General features: G+C 38.0%; 1 protein-coding gene across 1 annotated transcript; it reads right to left on the bottom strand.

Moving 5' to 3' along the window:
• Positions 1-1668: 1668 nt before the first annotated feature.
• Positions 1669-13122, bottom strand: LOC136244370 (CD5 antigen-like). Its single transcript, XM_066035939.1, has 3 exons — positions 13021-13122; positions 12010-12343; positions 1669-1846 (listed from the first exon to the last, which is right to left on the bottom strand). The coding sequence occupies exons 1-3, from the start codon at positions 13085-13087 to the stop codon at positions 1771-1773; spliced, it is 477 nt and encodes a 158-aa protein (XP_065892011.1). The 5' UTR covers positions 13088-13122; the 3' UTR covers positions 1669-1770.
• Between the last annotated feature and the right edge of the window lie 1636 nt (positions 13123-14758).

The following is a 14758-nucleotide window of genomic DNA, read 5'->3' as shown; positions in this document are numbered from 1 at the left end:
CGATGCCAAAGTAATCCTCCCAAGTCAAACTGGTCTGGCATGGGTCCAACTACTACCACACCAAATATCATCGAATTCCAAAATTGTTTGCCATCTGGCTGAGCTCGACGGCAGTCAAAAATTCATCAAAAATGTCGATTTTATTCACTGACGGGAACTTTTACTAGCCAGATGTGCTAGTTTACTTCTCAAAAGCTTGCTATACCCACAGCCAGTAGCTTTCATTCATAGGGTTGGTCTGGCAGCTCTTCTAGCGGCCTCAAATTCCGCCAAATGTCCATATCCATAATTTCTTCCGATATCGACCACTTTACAACCCGTTAAAGAAATCTTGCACAGCAAACGTGATGCTTTTTCTCTCTAAAGTCATGCTGCATCCTTGTTTAGTTATATTCGTCCATAGGGTGGCACTGGCAGCTCTCTTATTGAGGCCAAAATCCATCGAAATGCCCATCTCACCATTTGTCATCAGCTTTCGGAAGTTTTACAAGTCAAACATGCTGGTTTACCTCTCTACATCCTTGCTGGACCATTCAATATCACCTTCGTCTGTCTAGGCAGCTTTCTTCAGTCCCTTGAAAACGTCAGAGCACGCCAATTGAGCGCAACCATCAATACCAGTTAATGCTTATTTTGTTTCATTGGCTCCACGCAAGAATGACAGGAAAACCAGCAGAAATGTAATAGAGCGCAAATAGAGTTAGTCTAACTCTAAATATTGTACTCTAAAAAAACTCTACATGTTCGTTATACAAATGATTACCGAAATGCAAATGCCGATTATCAAAAACCACAATCGAATTTCCATTCGTGTAGAGTTCCGAAGGTGGATATTTAGAACTAGACTAACTCCATGCAGTTGGGTTATGTAATATTTCTGCTGGATTTTCGTGGAATCAATGAAACAAAATAAGCAGTAAGTGATGTAGATGGTTGCGCCCAATTGGCGTGCTCTGACATTTTCAAGAGACTGAAGAAAGGTGTCTACACAGACGAAGGTGATTGAAACGTCCAGTAAAGATGTAGAGAGGAAAACAAGCATGTTTGACTAATGTAAAACGTCCTAAAACTGATGACAAATGGTGAGATGGGAATTTCGATGGATTTATGCCTCGATAAGAGAGCCGCTGTCACAGTGATATATGTTTCCCCGGGGAACGTGTTTCCCGCACACATATCCCTAGGGATCCGTGTTTCCCCGCACACATATCACTAACTCGCTAGCGACCTACAAGTCACAGTGATATGTGTTTCCCCGGGTAATATGTTTCCCCTTTATAAAGTCATGTGCAACGCACGTAGTGTTAGCATAGGCGCGCATGCACTTTTAATAATCATAGCTAGCCATACCTATACAACTAGATAAATACTATAAGTATACTTGTTGATGGAGGAAATCAAGCCATTCACTGGTATTCAACTATAACTGCTAAACTGTGTTGTGATTTGGCTATGTAGCTATAGCATCAGTTTAATAAAACAGTAGCTACAAGTACATGTATACAATAAAATACTATCTCTAGCTATATAGAGTAAATCATGTGGTTGCAGCTATGTATAACTAATCAATGTAGCTACAGCTTTGGCATGCAGTCAGTCATTATCTACCCCCTTGCCGGTTCTATCTGGGGTTCCCCAAGGGAGTATTTTGGGACCCCTATACACTTCATTATTTACATGAATGATTTACCATCTTGTGTTACCATCAGTAAAACTTTACTATTCATTGACAACACCAAGATTTATAATACTGTTAGATATTTCACTGTTTCAAAATGATTTAGACTCAGCAACTTTGTGGAGTACGAGATATAATATGTTCTTTAATCCAAAAAAGAGTGTCCACCTATATTAATGCAAAAGTCATCACTATAATTACAAAATAGCTGACACACAGGTTTTAACAAATAGTTCACATAAAAATCTCGGTATTATAATATCATCAGACCTATCTTGGGATCAACACTACAAAAACATAATCCCTAAGACCTACAGAATGCTAGGACTGCTCCATCGCAGCTTTAGCAAGCATCAAACAGTGACAGCCAAGAGAACTTGGTATATTTCCTTAGCCCCCCCTTCATATTTAGGCTTTACTTGATCAATATGCTGAAAATTATAATGAAATTTTGTCTTAGCATAATTATATGATCACTAATAATACAAATACTCATAAAACCACCTTATAATCATCTTTCCAAGGTATTATCAGTGGATTTATACTAAACTTTATGCGACAAGGACCTGGATCAGCATTGGAAGTGTACAAGATCGAGATACTCTAATAGAGCAGTCAGCTAACTACTCTAATAGAACATTCACTGGAAACATGTAGTTGGTTCTGTTATGAAATTTTTCCAAATCTTCCTGCACCTATATACATACAATGAAGTGCATTTGTCTGTTTAAAGGGCTTCCGATTCATCCACTTGTGTAGTTAATATGTGAGGCAATACTTAATTCAGGTACACAATTTCCATTGAAAATGCTGCAGATTCAATCTTGTATTGTTCAAATTTCAAAATTTTCCACTTTCAACATTATTCTAACATGCACCTATTCAGTGTTGTGCAATTGTGGGAGGGGTGCATCATGTACTTGGTTGTCTGTACCTACCCAAACTTTTCCATTAGCAAAATACTTCAGAGAGCCATAGCTATAATCTAAAGGCAGTATATATAATCTACAGGCAGAAAATATTATGAATTTTATGTGGGAATGTCTCCAAATTGCAGTATTTTAGCATCTATTTTTCATTTCCTGGGGGGGCATGCCCCCAGACCCCCTAGTTCCAGCATGCTTTGCACACCTCTACCCAAGAGATTAGTACCTTGAGTTAGTCCCCCCTTTTATAAATCCTATATCCGCCCCTGTCAAGGACATCACACTTATTGAGCAGGTCCAGACAAGAGCAACAAAGTTTATACTATAGTTCTGATTATTAGTATAGCTAGCTAGTATAATTATTGTATTAGCTTATATAGTAGCTATATAGCTAGTTAGCTAACTATAGCTAAATACATGCAATATGCATGGGTGTCTATTAACTAGATAGCAATATATCTACTGAATGGTTGGATCGCGTACTGTTTGCAACTAGCCATATAGACCTTGGAGTTACTGCACGATGGTTATATCTGAGTGGGAAACACGCATCCCTGGCGATATATGTGCGGGGAAACACGAATCCCTAGGGATATGTGTGTGCGGTGAAATATAACAAAAAATCGCTACGGGAAACACATATCACTGACAGCTTTTGGTGGGAAACACGGATCCCTAGTGATATGTGTGCGGGGAAACACGAATCCCTAGGGATATGTGTGCGGGAAACACGTTACCCGGGGAAACATATATCACTGTGACACCGCCATTGCCACTCTAAGGACGAATATAACTAAACAAGGATGCAGCATGACTTTATAGAGGCAAAGCATCACGTTTGCTGTACAAGATTTCTTGAACGGGTTGTAAATTAATCGATATCGGAAAAATTCGTGGATATCGGCATTTGGCGAATTTTGAGGTCGCTAGAAGAGCTGCCAGACCAATCCTATGAATGAAAGCTACTAGCTATGGGTCTTGCTAGCTTTTGAGAAGTAAACTAGTACATCTGGCTAGTAAAAGTTCCTGTCAGTGAATAAAATTGGCATTTTTGACGAATTTTTGACAGCCGTCGAGCTCAGCCAGATGGCAAACAATTTTGGAATTCGATGATATTTGGTGTGGTAGTAGTTGGACCCATGCCAGACCAGTTTTACCTGGGAGGGTTACTTTGGCATCGCTACTGTGTGCTCCAGTGGCATCAAAACTTTTTTCGAGTCCGAAATTTCATTTTCGCAATGCTGCGGCTGGAAATTGCTCCAGACAATGCGGCCACTGATGGCTTTAGTTTAGAGTACAGTTAATAAGAAAGGTTGAGAGTGCGTATTGTAGCTTGAAAATACATTTTCTTAAAGATATAGCAAAAAATCTCGTAATTTGTAAGCATATTCGCCGATTTGCACGACAAGACGTTAATGAAAAATAACGCCAATCTGGCATTTTCTAAGTGGTACCAAGCCTAGCATTTGTGGGTGGTTTGGTAGTTGATTCTCGGAGGTCGAAATTTCACGTTGCGGACCCTAAATTAATGGCATAATGGTAATACCCTCCCGCCCGCATCATAATAATTAGAAAGGCTGGATGAGAAACTAATAATCACCGAATAGGGGCCTAAGAATGAAATCCGATGTTCCGCTCCGTTTCGGATTGTATTAAGCGAGTTGTGGAAGCCAAACAAAACCAGAAGTTGTGGGAAAGAAGCCACACAAACCAGGGGAATCCATGCAAACTGTTCAAAAGTAAGAATAAAATCTGATGTTCCGCTCCGTTTCGGATTTGTATTACGCGAGTTGTGGAAGCCAAACAAAACCAGAAGCTGTGGGAGAGAAGCCATACAAAACCAGGAGAATCCATGCAAACTGCTGCATAAACGTAAGAATGAAATCCGATGTTCCACTCCGCTTCGAGTTTGTATTAAGCGAGTTGTGGAAGCCAAACAAAACCTGGATCTGTGGGAAAGAAGCCATACAAAACCAGGAGAATCCATGCAAACTGCTCCTGCACAAGCGTAAGAATGAAATCCGATGTTCCACTCCGCTTCGGATTTACTTAGCAAACTACAAACTTAGCAGCACAAACTTTCATAAACTTAGCAACACACCAACTACAAAAGCAACTTAAGTATACAGATGCTCCTGGTTTTGATGGGTTTCACACCAGATAGAGCTTTGACAGTTGCTCCTGGGTTTTGTAGGGTTTCATTTAATAGTTATGCCTAGACTTTACTCCTGGATTTATATGGCTTCGCAATTGCTCTCAATTTCGTGAGGCTTAGCTCCTGCATGCCTGCTAAACTTCTGTTTCTTTCTCCCACTATTTTTTGGTGATTTCAGAACTTATCACTCTACACAAACCTGTAATTTAAAATCAGATTTTGCAGCTCTCGTTCAATTTTGTAAAATCTTTTGAAATCCGTAAAATCTTGAGAAATTTGTTCAAGATTTTGAAATCCGTAGCTCTTTTTCGTGAGTTGGTGACCCCTCGCATTTATTACATTTTGCTGATTTGAAATGGCAATCTGTAGGTGCATGACCTGTTCCCAAACATCTGTAGCATTGCTTCTTTGGTACCACAGAGTAGGTGCCTTCTCTTGGAAGTGTGACATTGTTACCACATGGGGACTGAATGTCTCTGGAGTCCTTCTGTGCTCTCTCCATAGACTGTGCCAGGATCTTTGTGAAGTTCAGGTCAGCTTCGGCTAGAAGTCTGTGCTGAGTGGCTTCATCACGGATGCCACACACAAGCAGTCACAGAGGGCTTCATCAAGGAAGTTCCCAAATTCACAATTGACTGCCAATCTTCTCAGCTCTGCCACATAATCTGTGACATGTTCACCTTGTTGTTGGTTTCTCTTGTAAAAACGAAAATGTTCAGCTATTTTCAATAGTTTTGGCTTGAGAGAGAAGACCATCATGATTATGATGAATGTGTACAACAGAAAAGAGACAATTATGTGAATCCTCAGACTAACATGCGACCACAGATCTGATCTACACAGTAGTCAGTTGTGGGCATGGCAAGGAAAGAAAAGTGTAACTACATGCATACATACATATACATACATACATACAACAAGAAAAAGCCCTATAAGGCAACTGCAAAATCTAGTTCAATCAGTCTGGGTCGATAGTCCATTCTTTACAGTTCCTCCCAAAAAAGATCCTCTATAAGATGCAGAAATTGATGCCCCAGCCATTTCATTCATAACAGCTCAAACACTGGCTTTTGAAAATAATAAATCTTGATCCATGAAAAAACTACATCTTTAAGTGCATTGACTGAATCAGGAAGGTAGTGACCCAAGACACTAACTTCCACAGTACTGTAATAATTAGCGATATTCAAATGGTCCAACTCTGCAAGCAGCTGCAAACATTCAGGCTTTTGTTGCTTTCGACAGTGAGCAGACTCAAGGTGCTGTCATGAGTCAAGAGGGCAGGCGTTAATTCAATAATACCCATCAAAGAAGAATGGGAATTATAGAGAATGAGGATAAATTGTGATCAATACTGTTGAAGGAATGATTTCCTGTGGCGATTCATTAAAGCGAAATCCGTTTAAGTCAGCATACACCCTGACATCCTGGTGATCAGCAAAAAGGGTTGTCAACTCGGAGACTAAAATATGCAAAACTTGATTGTGACGATAAGTGTACCTCTGTTGAGATAGTGCCACTGGGCAGCCACCTAGATTATGGGCTGTAGTTGGCCGGATCGAGTCATACAAGGTACATTTGGAATTACTCTGTATTAGGGGTGGGCGGTATCTAGGTTATATCGTGAAACCGCGATATTCTGATGAAACGATACCAGTATCGTTAAAAATTCTTCAGTGGAAACGATATTATCGCGTTATCCTGATTACCTCGATGTTCTTCAATAATATCCGTATTAGCTAACCACTGTAAACATGGCAGGACGTCACACTGCTACTGTTTTAGCTCCAGGACTGAAGGGAAGGATCCAGGAAAGGTCCAGATTGTAGATCCTGGGTATTAAAGATCGAGATACTCTAATAGAGCAGTCACCTATATACTCTAATAGAGCAGTCAAGTAACTCTAATAGAGCATTCATGCGAATATGAAAGTAGCTATTAAGGCCACATAAACTTAATTATTAGTTTCTCATCCTCGCCCGCATCGCCGTTTTTCTTACCTCATCAAGGATTTTTGCATCACTACTGAGTGGCTAAGGGAAGCCAATTAGCACCTCTTATAGTTGGTACTTTATTAGAGCTGTCTAAGAAAATTGCATTTTTAGTCATTTTAGCTAGCTAATTCAGCTATCTAGTTATTATTATTATTGCTTTATGGTGTAAACACACCAAAGGTCTGTTGGTAACATGTACCAACAGTTAGTAAAAATAAAATAGAAATCCGCCCTCCCGCACTGCTATTTTGAGTACAGGAGGATGAGAAACTAATAATTAAGTTTATGCGCCCTAAAGGAATTTTTATTATTTGGAGTTTTATTGAGGAAATAATAATTCTACATGGATATAAATGTGCATGGGTGATTCAAAACTCAGTATGAGCTTCTATTGCTATAGTTAGTAGGCTTTTTAGTCATGCATGGGAATCTACAGAACTCCTGAATTTATGTGAAGCACTTAGGTGTACAAGACACATCCTCACTACACTTAATTGTAGGTCTACACCTGATGTCTATATCTCCATATGTGACTGAATTTGACAAAACAAGGCTTCGACGCACAAAGCTTTGTTAGGAGATATGGCGATTTTAAGGAATCATTGTGTAATAACTTCCCAGTGCCTACAGCTGTGCAAACAAAATTTGCACCAATTGTTCATCTGTTCACTAGCTATCACTGAGTGGGTGTATACATTTCTGATACCCAAAATTTGCCCTGTTTTGAGCAGCTTTTTTCGAGCGGGTAATAATATCACAGATGGTAGTAATAGGGTGGGAGAGTGGGGGTAGTAATAGGGTGGGAGGGTGGGGGTGGACGGTGGTCTTAATATACGGGTATAAAATGGAGTAAGAAGACGATTGGAATCCAAAGGCCAAATTTGGGCTCTCCATGGCCCTCCATGGCCCTCAAATTACTCCAAATTGACTGAGAACACTATTGGCGAGCTCTCTGTGAAGTCCCAGCTCACTACACACCATTATCACAAAGCCATGGCCGTTTAATGGTGCCAATCTCACACTCGTGGCTTTGATAGGGTCGGAAGAAAGCTGCTACAGAAACCAGACTTGTCAGTGCTGAAGGAAGTACAGTGTGAAATATGATAGTGTATTAGACCAGCAATCCATTTCTGGTAAAATTGTAAGTTTGATTTTGTGTGTGTGGAAGCCTGGTTTTGTGAAATCCGGTCACATATATAGCTCAATATTTGAATGGTATGTACATGCCATGCATATGTAATTTTGCACAACGATATCCATTCATGTTGCTGCAGGTTATGTCACTTGTGTAGGCAGATGTGGTTTCATAGTAGAGCATCTGTCAAAATAAAATTATGAAAAATATCGTGATAATTAGTAATATCGTGATATTTCTCCCATGATATATCGTGATAGTAAAATTATACCTCCCAGCCCTACTCTGTATGTGCCAACGACGTAAGTTGACTGCAGTGGGCAGTGTGTCAAAGGAAGCCCTCAACAAAAAGGAAAGCTGTCCAGGGTGAAACCCACTTAAGAACTTGTTCCATGTTCTGCAAGAAGTCTCCAATCTAGAAATTTACATTGTACACTGAGATGATTAAGGTGAGTTTCACAATCTGAAGTAACTGTCTTGGCTAACTGAGCTTTGGCTGTTTTATATAAGGACCGAGCCAATGGCATGGAAGAGAGATGACTTCGTACAGCAGACAGGATGGAATAGTCTTGTGACTGGAACTGTAGAAGAACATTGCCAAGATGGAGATGCAAGCCCAGTTCCTGCAGTCTGGAATCAGAAACAGATGAAAGCAAACTAAGCTTTGCTTCCCTAGATACATGGGAAACACTAGGGCAGCAAATACCAGGGTAATACAAAATCACCCTAGTGGCATTCCTTGGGAGCTGTAACCACTTCTTAAGGTAACGTGTAACTGTAGATTCAAGTTTTTTGATTGTGTGATTGGTGATGGCGTCCACACATAAGCGAAATCTCAATAATGAAATGATGTAATTCCTATAGATCCACAATTTGTATTCTCCACGAATTGGGAGAGAGTCTGTAGCAGATAATAATTCAGTTAAGAAGGAAAAAACCTTTCTATTTGCAACTGTCTTAGTTGCTGACAAGGACGCATCCACAAGTTTCCCCAGAATTTTGTCTTACCTTCTGATATTAATCTAGTTGTTCCTTTGGACAAATAGTCAGGTTCACTATGTACTTTTGTTCAAATTTTATGGGGATTAGCAAACCTATACATTTTTGGAAAGCTTAGAACATGAGGAATCTGAAAATCAATGTTTACATTTGCACATATTTCTGCAAGGTCAGCATTTTAAAATTTCAAAACGGTAGTAATAAAGTAAAATTCCTGGTATATCAATTTTAATTTAAAATAAAAGTTCATTAATGAACTCAACAGATTCTCTGGTGACATTTTTCACATCCCTATTCATTAGAGGTGATAGTTAATCATGAATAATTAGAATTTTTTACAAACAGAATAGAAGAGCATGCAATATGCTGCAATAACTCAGGAATAATTTTTAGCAAAAAGAATTGAGGAATATTCCAGATTAAATGGATGAGATCTATGTATAACTGGTGCAAAGTATGAGTTTGTATTTCACTGAAACAGTTCAAGCCTAAAAACAGCACAAAATATTGAGTTACTCTAATAGAGCAGTCACATATTCCAATAAAGCAGTCAACTTTGAGTCCGTATTTCTAATGTAGCAGTCACTTTTGTGAAAATCCTAGCTAGTGTGCTTATGTTAGGCATAAATTTCAGGAGATTAGCTAATACTAGGTTTGAAAGAAAAATTGTAGTTTGCATAAAACATGCTCCTTTAAAAGGTAACTTTGAAAATTAGCAATTGGCAACTATGATTTCACCCTGACTAGATCCAAGAGTACTTTTGCACCAGTTGGTGGCATGCATGACACAGTTAATTATGTCAAAGATAACTTTGCTCAAAATTTATCGGTCTACATAACTATTATTAGAAAGCTGAGAGCATGGAGATCAGTGAAAATCAATGCTTACATTTATACAGATACCTACATGTTAGTCAATTAGCAGTTTGCATATGTCAGCCTCTTATTAGCAACAAACACTATTTCTATGTTCTCACACCCATATAGAATGCATTGATAGCCTCTAAAGTGATAAGAAACCTAATTTGGCAGATAGTTATTGCATGAAACAAAGTGAATTATTAACATTGATATGTAGGGTGTAGCTACATATAAAAACATCACTGCTATGTATCTACATACATATACGTATATGTATTAAAATATAATACAGTTAATTCAAAGATATGAGCCTAACAATCATCAGCACTATTCACTGCTTGAAGTTTCTTGGTTTACTAGGGTGGTATATCCCCAGTATATGGAACAGTTAATTGTTTGGTATTTTAGTAGTTTTTCAGTAAAACTGCATTCACTGATGTTTTACTGAGAGTTTAAAACTTAGTAAAACAATTATGTTCCATATACTTTCAGTTACTGACATTTTACTATCAGCACAACTACAGTAAAGCAGCTTAACAAATTAGTAAACTAAGAACCTTCAAGCAGTGATTACTGTTGTCATTTTCGATGTATTATACAGTGCGATAGTACTATATATATATTAGGGATCGTGCAGGAGCTTTCCAGTTCAAAGTATCACCCTAAAACCAGTCTCAATGTTCCTTCATCAGAGCTTAGCAGCATTGGTTAGGCACAGTCAAGGTCAAAAATGTTTTCAGACTAACCCCAAACTCGTTCTATAGCATTTTAAAAATTTTCTATTCAATAGAATTTTATGCTGACTGACTGACTGACTGACTGACTGACTGACTGACTGACTGACTGACTGACTGACTGACTGACTGACTGACAGCCAAGTATAACTTGACATACGCACTTGATTTTGCCATCTGCAGACATACAATACATGCATCATGGGCTTGCCTTTGTCTTTGTGGTCCAGTTTTCTTTGCTGACAATTCAAGGTGTCAATTCACACTATATAGCATGATACGGCTTAACTGTGCCTGTGTAAGCTTATCGCCAGTATTTCCATAGCAATATGATTGATAGTTGAGATGCTTCTCATGCTGTTCTTTGTTTACAACACTGTGTAATGGAAAAGCATATCTGAACATGAAGTGTAATGGCTACCTCCATTTTTGCTTCATAATTGATAGTTGGGGCACGTGACCAGACATATATGTGACCCAGTCTGAGAAGGGAATTAGTAAAACGCGAAATATGGAATAACGGAATTGCGGAATAACAAAATATATCTTTTGCAGATTGTACAAATAGTTACATGCTCTATAGCAATCATACTTTATTTACACCTTGCAACAGCTCTGCATGGCACGCCACAGCGATGGATAGCTAAACAACAGCTGGGCGAGCATAAAATGGTACGAGTGAGCACACAACCAATCACCCTAGAATGATCTACCTTCGCTAAACTTACTTATCTGTACTCCTTAGTTGATATATAGCTACAAAATGCCAAGACCTAGTTCTATTCTTAGTAGCGATTTCCAACCTACCAATTTTTCACACATATTTTTGCTACTTAAATTATACACTTTCAATAAACGTTTCACAAACTGCCGTTCCAGTAAATGGTAGCCAATGCTTCGTACTTTGTAATGCACTTTACTGGATTAAAATCCATGTGGTATTTATTGAAATACAGCAAATCAAAGTTTGATAAATAAAAATTCCCATAGGGAGCACATACAAATAATTGCGTACGTAATTCTAATTGGAAGAATGTGGCACCTGTGATAGCCGAAGTTTCCGAGCGTTTCCGCGTGAATCTGCTGTTGATGAGGACGAAGAAAGTGGTTCTGGGCAAACCGTATATGCTGATTTCGATTTTTCCATGTGTTTTTTGATTGGAGGACGATTGATGTTAGATTACGATGAAAATATGGCCCTTTTAAAGGTAAATCGCCATCTAGCACTGCTCAGAATTCAGCATTACAATCACCCTGGGCTTTAAGGCATCCCCCTGCATCGATGCAAGTATAGTTTGAAGGTGAGCAGTTTGTTATCTTTCGCGGAATTGCAAAATAAGGTTCAAGGCGTTGAGCATAATCTTTTCAAAAGTGCATGGAGACTGGCATGTGATACCAACCTTACATGGCTTCACACTTACCTGTTGTTATATTACATGTTACAGTGGTGCATTTGTAATCTCTGCTAACATGTGTACTTTCTGTTCTTGTTATATATAAAAGGTTTATATTTACAAAATTAATCACCTGTACAAATAATCCCCATGCACATCATCATCATGATGGGTGCAACTGGTATTTCCCCATCCATCATGTTTACAGTCCATTATTGATGCCTCATTTCCATTACACTGAACATTTTCTAGCCAGATAACACCACCAGCTGGACCACTTTTAAATGACTGCACACGATATGCTCCTGTATACCCCAACTGACGACACACAACACTTGCTGCAGCATTATTGAAATTATTATTACAAACAGTCCTCCATTCTGGTCCTCCTTCTCCAGTGTGTCTGATCTCTAGTCTACCTCTGTATGAACCATCACCATCCACCAAACGAATATCTGGTGTTGATTCTATAAAAACAACAAATGTATGATTCTTGCAACACATAAATTGAAATCAGTATAATTCACATATCACTTTCGTATAACACCAATAATATACCAAATACTGAAATTATTCATTGTATTAAGTAGCTGCTTTGCCAGTTAAAGAAATTATTTTTATGCCTATGTTAAAAAATTGTTGAGCAATGCAAATAGTTCACCATAGATATGGGGATGCTTACATTCTCTGTAGCCACGTGTACTTTTAGCTGATAAGTTTCTTGCTAATTTGTAGCTTCATCAAGAATCTGATATTAGTTTCGGACAATACCAGTGCATGTAGCCATATTGATCCAAATATCTTTTGGACCAGCAGATATATACACACACTGCAGAGCTTAACTTGAAGAGTAAGATTTGCCATAGTCAATCAATTTCTCTAGCACATGCAATGTCAAGTGGATGCAGAGTGGTAATGAAACATTCCTGCTCTCCCAAAACACTGAAACATGTGACACTTTGGGACTAGCATGTGTTCTACAGCTGATCCTCTATGTGTACACTGAATATTGTAAGGCTTATACTGCTAAAGAAAATTTTTTCAACCAAGTATTACTCTATAAATATCAGTCTAATAGTGATATCTTTCTCAAATATTTTCTTTCTATGCATGCATACATCACAATTTAATAGCTACCAGATACCTTGACAACAGGATAAACAACAACACAGTATGACAATAATAACAGTTGAGGTTCCACTGGCAGGCATCTCTACAAAACTAGGCGATACCACTCAGTTTTAATAAATCACGTAAATGAGCATTACCAACAGAAATGAATCATATATATTTGTTAAAAGGATTCATAATCAGAAGCCTCATAATTACCAAATACTTTTCAGCAACGCAAATATTTATTTGTAGAAGCCTTTAAAATGAATAAAGTGCATGACTGACTGCAGTAAATACCCTGACATCAAGAGGATTATACAACTTAGTGTGGCCAAAATAGAGAATGCATTGAATTATCTGACAAAACAGATTAGCGTCACATATTTATTATCATGATGTTTATCGTATGTAATCACAAATCATTTCAATTGTATCAAGTGTGTATGTTCAGTTGTTGATGTGTAATCATGCAGGTACTATAACATAATTATTTTACATATTATAGATAAAATGTCAATTTCCTTCAACTTATATATAGCTATCACATTTTATTTATTATTTGCTTTACAGCATACATACAAGATATGTACAGTGTTATAATCATTAGTAGTCGTTAAATTTAGTGTATGCTGAAGGTCCACTGGCATCCAGTGCCAGTGGCCAGGAGTAAGTAGTTTCCACGGCTTATAATATCTGCCATATTAGTAAAAAAAGGTAGTGAAAACTGTGGTAAATAGCGAATGTCACTGGAAATTCTTAGTGACAGTCACTATAATGTACAGTGACATTTACCATTTTCCACAGTATTCACACATATATTTTACTGCGTTGACTTCACTCTTAAGTAGTGATGGATATAGTTGTAGTTGCTTCTGTTGCTAACTAATAATCACAACTAATAGTAAGGTATCAAGTGGTAATATATTCACTGGACTCAACACTGAACTTAATTGTTTGTCTTTAAAACACTGTAACTACTACATGTTTGGTTGGTTATGAAAGATTAAGATTGTAAAATGATTGTTTATGTTTACATACTGTGCTTGTCATGCTGCCAACAACAATATCATCTTGGGTTTTCCCAGCTGTAGAAAATAAAGGCCACTCTAGTGCAAAACAAAATACAGTTATAACCTATGGCACTGTAGCCATGAAGAGATACACTGCGTACATGGTCTGCTCTGGCATGATTATATACGGTGCAAATATTAGTGCATGATTCCTATAGGCCTGCATGGTGTTGATATCAATCTTTCGTCATGCTATGTAAGTGCTACAAGACATTGATGAAAAACTGCATGTGGCTGTTGCTGCTGCAATAAAAACAAAGAAATAATGGCTATACATTACCTAAAGTGCATAAAGCTCAGCAATACTCATGATGCTATATGGTGCTGGATATTGCATGAATTTATCTGTATGCACTGATGCAGCAGTCCACTACATACTTTAAGTATAACCAACATAATTATTGCATGATGCTCCTATTAGATTTCTTTTTGCCCAATGGAACAATTAGGTATTTTTTGAAATATACTCTGAGACCATTATGACTTATACATTCTCTGGTCACCACCCAGAAATTTAAATTACATTGCAACAAAGATGGGCATTTTTTACTTAGCTAGTTGCACTGTCAGATTTAATCATTTGAAATATAACCAGCTCCATACCATTAACCACATAGAGATAGAGTCTAATGTCAACTTTTATTGTTGACATTTAGTGAGTCAATTAGCTGTATCGGTTGCCAGTACAGTAAGTAGGCA

The sequence above is a fragment of the Dysidea avara genome, chromosome 14, assembly GCF_963678975.1.
Source record: "Dysidea avara chromosome 14, odDysAvar1.4, whole genome shotgun sequence".
Lineage (NCBI taxonomy): Eukaryota > Metazoa > Porifera > Demospongiae > Dictyoceratida > Dysideidae > Dysidea > Dysidea avara.
Note: the sequence above shows the minus strand (reverse complement) of the source record. Positions and strands in the feature narration are given on the sequence as shown.

Excerpts from the sequence above, each read along its gene's own strand:
- LOC136244370 (XM_066035939.1), bottom strand. The coding sequence starts at position 13,087 with ATGCCTGCCAGTGGAACCTCAACTGTTATTATTGTCATACTGTGTTGT. Across the intron at positions 12,344-13,020 it reads TTGTTTATCCTGTTGTCAAG|AATCAACACCAGATATTCGT; the intron begins GTATCTGGTAGC and ends TTGTTTTTATAG. Across the intron at positions 1,847-12,009 it reads CATGGGGATTATTTGTACAG|GTGGACACTCTTTTTTGGAT; the intron begins GTGATTAATTTT and ends GCATTAATATAG.